This window comes from Onychomys torridus, unplaced genomic scaffold (assembly GCF_903995425.1).
Source record: "Onychomys torridus unplaced genomic scaffold, mOncTor1.1, whole genome shotgun sequence".
Classification (NCBI taxonomy): domain Eukaryota; kingdom Metazoa; phylum Chordata; class Mammalia; order Rodentia; family Cricetidae; genus Onychomys; species Onychomys torridus.
In genome coordinates this window covers 15,972-23,002 of record NW_023412126.1, presented here as the reverse complement: position 1 = coordinate 23,002, position 7,031 = coordinate 15,972, and the positions used below count along the sequence as shown (strand labels likewise).

The following is a 7,031-nucleotide window of genomic DNA, read 5'->3' as shown; positions in this document are numbered from 1 at the left end:
TTACTATTACTGTGATGAAAGACCATGTCCAAAACCAGGCATGGGAGGAAAGGGTATACTTGGCTTATGCTTCCACAGTACTGTACTTCATCCAAGGAAGAAAGGACATGAACTCTAACAGGGATGGATCCTGAAGACTGGAGCTGATATAGAAGCCATGGGGCCAGTTTTACTCCTTATGGCTTACTCAGCCTGCTTTCTTATGGAACCAAGGACCACTAGCCCCTGGGGTGGCCTTACCTACAATGAACTGAGCCCTCCCCTCATCAATTACTAATTAAGAAAATTATGTATAGGATTGTATACGGCATTATCTTATGTAAACATATACTTAATTGATGTTTCCTCCTCTCAGATGACTTTAGTTTGTGTCAAGTTGACATAAAAATAATCATCATGGTGTGAATAGTACTAGAAGAAATATTTGATGTGGAATTTGCAAGTTTGTGGATCAGAGTGATTTCAAAAATGGACTCAGTCTCTAGAATGTCTCTGCTTCTAACAGGGAAAAGTCTGGAATAAGAAAGATCATGAATGGTCATCCCAGAGTATGAGACACTGAACTGGGAATTATTTAGTGTTCTTAGAGCAAGAGACATTCCAGAGACTTTCAAAAGGCAGAGAACAGGTAAGTGAAAAGAGGCCTTGAGAAATAGAGGAAACCCTTATGTGAGGGTGACAATTTAGTTAAGACACTCAGTATCTAGTTCATTCCCTACAGATCATTAAATTATGTTTATTGTATGGTGTTTTCACATTTCATTATTTTAGCATATAGCTATGAATATATGCATATATACTCACCTCCCTTTGTTTCCTTCTATGCATCTAACTTTTAGCCAAAGTTATATCTCTGTCCATCACTTGTCCTGATGATTTATCACACAAAACCCCAGAAATGAAAAAAGAAAACACCTTATCCTCAACTTAAATTTCTTGCAGTTTCCAAAGAATTAAATCTCCAATTGTCCAATTTATATACAAAGTTAGAAAGAAAAGTATGATGTTATCCATGTAGTAAGAAACAAAACAAAACAAAGCACTCCATTTAAAATACTCTAGACTAATTACATCCTAAGGGGAAAAAATTTCTCAGCTGCCAATGTATGTCTCCCAGGTCAGATGGAGGGTCCCTATAGACTGAAACTTCCTGTGTTACTGAGCTGAGCAAACCCTGCAGCTGTCCCTAGGCTTGAAAGACTTTGCTGATTTGCATGTGCCCAGAGCATTGCCCCCTTAACGGATAGATTCTTAGCTGACTTCACAGTCCCTTCAGAAGTCAGTCCAGTCAGGACACAGCATGACCATGAAGGCTGCTGCACAGATCCTGGCAATTTGGCTACTCTGGCTTTCAGGCAAGTTGCATAAGATAGAAAAATTATTCACTCCAGAGTAGCTATAACTTCCTTTCTATTCAGGGAATTCCTACTACAACATTATTAATTGTGTTATTTTTGTTTGTTTGCTTGTTTTTCTACTGTCAGGTGCCAGATGTGACATTCAAGTGACACAATCTCCACCCTCCCTGTCAGCGTCTCTAGGAGACAGAGTCACCATCACCTGTCTGGCAAGTCAGAGCATTAGTAATGAACTAAACTGGTACCAGCAGAAATCAGGACAAGCTCCTACACTCTTGATGTATAATGCAAATGGTTTGCAATCTGGTGTCCCATCAAGATTCAGTGGCCAATACTCTGGGAACAGTTTCACTCTAACCATCAGCAGCCTGGAGCCTGAAGATGTTGCAACTTATTTTTGTCTGCAGCATTACAGTTATCCTCCCACAGTGATACAAGCCATGACATAAACCACGGAGGGAAGTAGAAGTTGGAGGCTGTGCTGCCCCAGCTGCTGCTCCTTGTTTTTTATGTGCTTATATGGCTTGCATGTCAAGAAAGAGTTTTGCTTGAAAGTGTCCAGATATCTGCATATTAATCCTTCTCTCTGTGGTCCTCTGCCAGCACTTAGTGTGCATCTACCACAACAGGGAATAAACTGCCTAACCATGTGCTCCTTGGATACATCTGGGAAGTTCAAGGAGACACTGCTGATGCTTCAATCTGCATGTGACATAACACAAGAGAGGTGCTGATGGATGGTGAAAATCCTTTCCTTCGACTTCACATTTCCTTGACAGATTTATTGGGGCCCAAACTGTCTGTCTCATCATCATCGAATATTATAGAGATATCTAACAGGGAAGTGGTGGGGGTGATAAAAAGATTACCCATCCTTTAGAGAGAAACAGCAAGCAAACAGCAGTCCGAAGATGACAGTCAACAGGAGTGTAATTTGTATCAGATCCTTATGTCTTGTGCTTAGGGGGGGGGGAATTTTTTAGATTTTTAGGTCACGACAGTACACCCACATGGTATCACTAGAAGAGGGATGGTGTTCGGGAGCCAAGTCTTGGTTCAACCTCCTGGGGAGGGAGTGGTCAATCCTTATGTGGAGGTGGAGGTAAACTGAAACAGAAAAAAAAAAAGTGCCTTCCTAATGGGAAGGCAGGCAAACATGACAGACAACAGAAAAGAAGGAAAGAAATGGGGGTCTTAATGCTTAACTGCCAAAGGGACTGAAAGACAACAACACTGAGGGGCCTTCTTACCAAAACACAGTGTCATGGGGGTGCTGTCAAGCACCAAGTTCAAGTGCCAGATGTTGCTGGATTCTAATGGCTCCCTTGGGGGAGGGCATGAGAAGGTGTGGGTCAATGGCACAGATACCTGGAGTCAGTTGAAGGCAAACAACAAACTCATTTATTTAATAACAGGGAAGGCCTTATTGTGGTGATATTTTATTTGTGCTGAAAGGTAGTGATATTTTATTTGTATGTTAATAAATAAAGTTTGCCTGGAGATCAACATGAATAGCAAGCCATTTTAAGGTAAACACAAAAAATCAGGCATTGGTGGCACAAGCCCTTAATCCAATCACATGGCAAGCAGAGTCTGTGTTTAAAGGACACACTAGGGAACAGCCAAACATGGTAACACATGCCTTTAATCCCAGTACCAACCATAGACACCTGCCTGGAGGTCTGTATAGACAGGCAGTGACAAGGAAGTGAGGTAGCTGGGCTAAGAGCCAATGAGAGGGCAGAACAGCAAGACAATAAAAGCCTGGGTAGACAGGAAGTAGCTCTCTTGGGATGCTATGGTGGTGTGGTGAGTTAAGGCTAGCTGGTGGCTCTCACTCTTTTCCTGATCTCTAAGGCTTTCACCCCTATATTTGGCTGTGTGTTTCTTATTTAATAAGACCACATAGAAATTCAGCTATACCTTATATAACCTTCTCCCATCACCCATTCTGTGTCGCAATCTGGTGGCATTGCATTGTTGTCCCTCATTGGCTGGGAATGATCAAGAACATTGACAATGACCAGGAACTCTGACTGCTCCTGTTGCTAGGCCCTCAGGCAGACTTCACAAGATCAACAACTCTGACAGTGACTAGGAACTCTGACAGCACCTGTTTCTAGGCCTTCAGGCAGACTCCATGTTAGCTCATAAGGAAGTACATTATGTGCATGCCTTGGCAACTGGTTTGAGCCAATTTCCTTGACCGTATGGGCCTGTGTCACTACACATAAAGATCCAGGACATGTTCTGGGGTTCACTCTGGCACTGATAGATGTTGAAAACTAGCATAGGCCTCTAAATGCCCTATCTTCTTATCCAAATACATTTTTATATTATGTATTCTCAGAAGTATAACCACAGACACAAAGCAATTAGAAGATAATAATGAAATAAAAATCATAAATACATCTTTCTATGTTTGTTTCTAGCCTCATATATTCTCTGCTTCTATAATTTTAGGATCTAGAGGAGATGTTGTGCTAACACAGATTCCACAGTTGTTGGCCATTACCCTTGGAGAGTCAGCCTCCATGTCCTGCAAGATGGGTCTGAACCTGCTATACAGTATTTAAGTTGGTACCTGTAGAGACTAGGCATATCTCTACAGCTCCTGTTCTATAAAGTTTCCACCCATTTTCCTGTGTACAAGACAGATTTGGTAGCAGTAAGGCAGGGAATATTTCCCTTTCAAAATTAATAGAATGGATGTTGATAATTTGGGGGACTTATTACTTTCAAGGTATACATCTTCCTCCTCTGGTAATACACTTCTGAATAAAATGCTCTGTGCTTGGGTGGGTAGCTGCCCTCATGTGTTTCTCTAGAGAGCACAACAGATCCTCCAGGCTCCTATAAGAGAGGAAGATGTATTCACTCATGGGAAGTGTTCACAGCTGCTGTATTATCCAGGTTGCCTTGAAGTTGTCCTGGTTTCTCTGCCAACTGCTACATTGGTTGTATGACATGACCAGTAGCAGAAAGCAGCAGTGCCATTTGCAAGTCAGAACAACCAGGCGTAGGAAGAGGTAGAAGACTGGCAGGTCATCTTAAATGTTCCCAACTTGTGTCCATGCATAGATTAAATTCTTTCATGAGCCCAGTCAAGTATATGAGGTTTTGTATGACTCATGGCATCCAAAACACACATTTTAAATATTTTACATTGTGTGTGTGTGTGTGTGTGTGTGTGTGTGTGTGTGTGTGTGTGTAGGCAGAAGTTTCTGTTCTGCCAACAACTCCAAAATACCCAGCAGCTGCTTCCCAAATTACCACACAGAAGCTTATAATAATTGTAAGTGCTCAGCCATTAGCTCAGTCATATTACTGACTAGCTCTTACACTTAAATTTACCCATAATTCTTATCTGTGTTTACCCATGTAGCTTGGTACCCTTTCTCTGTTTGACATTCTCATCTTGTTTCCTCTGTGTCTGGCTGGAGACTCCTGACTCTGCCCTTCCTCTTCCCAGCATTCTTAGTTTGCTTGCCCCACTATACTTCCTGCCTGGCTACTGGCCAATCAGCATTTTATTAGACCAATTTAAGTGACAAGTCTTTACAGTGTACAAGAGCATTATCCTACAGCATTTTACTTCTTTTTTGTTTAATTAAAAAGGAAGGTTTTAACCTTAATATAGTAAAACAAAAAGTTATCAAGTAAGAATTATAGTAACAATATCCAACCCATTTGCATTTGACAAAATTAGAGAAAAATGCTTAATTATCTATCTTACTTTGGTGAGTCTAAAGTTTTGTATCTAATTTACCATTTATTATAACTAAAGAACACTATTTAGTCTTCAGCTCCATCAAAGACTCCAGAAGGATATAATGTTACCTAATGACAGGGACATCAGGGTGCCTAGACAGTCACCCAAAGTTTCTCTGCAAAGGAACTCTGCAAAGATGGGGCATCTATCTTCATCTCACAGGCCTAGAGTATCTGAAAGACTTATCTGTGAAGCAGGATTTTTGAATAACTGTCCCACCTTGTCATGACAAAGTTCTGCAGTCACTTTCTTTTGTATCCTGCTTGTCCAATTTATACAGCATACTGTCAGCAGTGAAGGCAAGGTCACTTTCTTTGCCTATATGGCTAGCTTTTGCCATAAAGGAAACAACTCCAAACTCCATATGGAGTTACTTTGATGTCCATCATCCTCTTTGAAGTAATTGGTGATACCAGGAACAGACATGTCTCACTGTCAAGAAAAGTCTAAGTTCTTAAAACATTTTAAATGCAATTATGTAGATCCAGTCTCTACACTCTGTCTGTGGCTACAGGGTATAATGTTGCTATCATCTTCAGGCCAATCATGTCACAAGCTGACACTGGTACCAGTAAAAATTGGTCAGTTTCCAAAGATTCTCGTAAGATGTTCTGTACATGATTTAACTGGAATCCTCTCATGGTCAGTGTCAGAGAAACTATGGCAGATTTCATGTTCAGTATCAGCATCCTGAAGCTGAAAGACAGTGCACCTCACTACTGTCAGGGAATAGACAATATTTCTCATAAAATGCTACAACCCTGAACAAAAGCTAACTCGGCCCACTAAAAAGACACACCAGAAAACACCATGCTCTCCTATTTCTTGCAGATGCACATGGGGCCATGACTCAAGCATTATAGGGGAGTTTGGTTCACTCTGACAGACACCTGGACCTGAAACAAGTCACTGTTTCATATCTTATTTTCAATTTTACCCATAATGATTTTTCAAAGTTTATAGATAAAATTTGGAGATAAATCTATTTCTTCCTTCTACAGCTTTATATATTGCGATCTTTCAAAGCCCATTAACTAGAAGTTTTCTAAAAATTCTTTGTGATATAACATCTCATAGGGAAAACAGGTAGCTGTAATAGACACATAAGATTTTTTTAAATCAATACCATCATATTTATCTCTCACGAGTTCTATGAATCAGGAAAGCAGAGCCCTCTGTGAAAATCTAGGGGGCAGGTCAGGACTGTAGAACTAAGTAGGCTGAAATAAAAAACCTTAAGTTGCCCAATAAGAGATTGCTGGCCAAAAGCTGAGGAAATAGATCCCAACCAGTAACCATGGATTTCAGAGATGAATTGAGATTAACAACTGGAAAGATCCTCTTTGTATGTGTGGATTTACATAGTAAGTGTGGTAGGGCAACTGCTTCTAAAACTGGGCATCTTTCATTGCCCAACGAGGTCTTAGGATGTTTCCTCCCTCATCTCATTTAGATGTAATATTGCAATTTGAAATCTTCCCTTTTCATGTAGAATTCCCATTTATCAGGATCATTATCCTCTTAATGGTTTTAGGAGAAGAAAGAAGTATATTCCTTCATGTTTTTGTGCACTTATTCATGCAATGTTGATTCTGCTTCTTCTTCTGAGCATAGAGAATAGAGATTACTATTAGAGTTGATAACATCTTACTGATTTTTATCATAATTATTCATGAAAATTTTTTCTTTTTTTCTTAAATTACCATGCATTTTTTTTTTTTTTTTTTTTTTTTACCAAGAGGGGAATGAGTTTATGAAATAATACCGTATATTGTGGTCATAGGAAGAAACTCCTATTGATTTTCTCCACAGGACAGTTTCAAATGAGAGAAAATGAATTGAAAGACATTCAAGTGGAGTATCTTGATTAATTCAAATGTTGAACAGGCATAGGGCAAAAT

General features: G+C 39.9%; 1 gene segment (V, D, J or C); it reads left to right on the top strand.

Annotated features, from left to right (window-relative positions):
- The first annotated feature begins 1,306 nt into the window (after nt 1-1,306).
- LOC118575519 lies at nt 1,307-1,807 on the top strand. The segment is given in 2 exon segments: nt 1,307-1,355; nt 1,485-1,807. Coding segments are annotated over 2 exon segments (372 nt in total).
- Nucleotides 1,808-7,031: the final 5,224 nt, after the last annotated feature.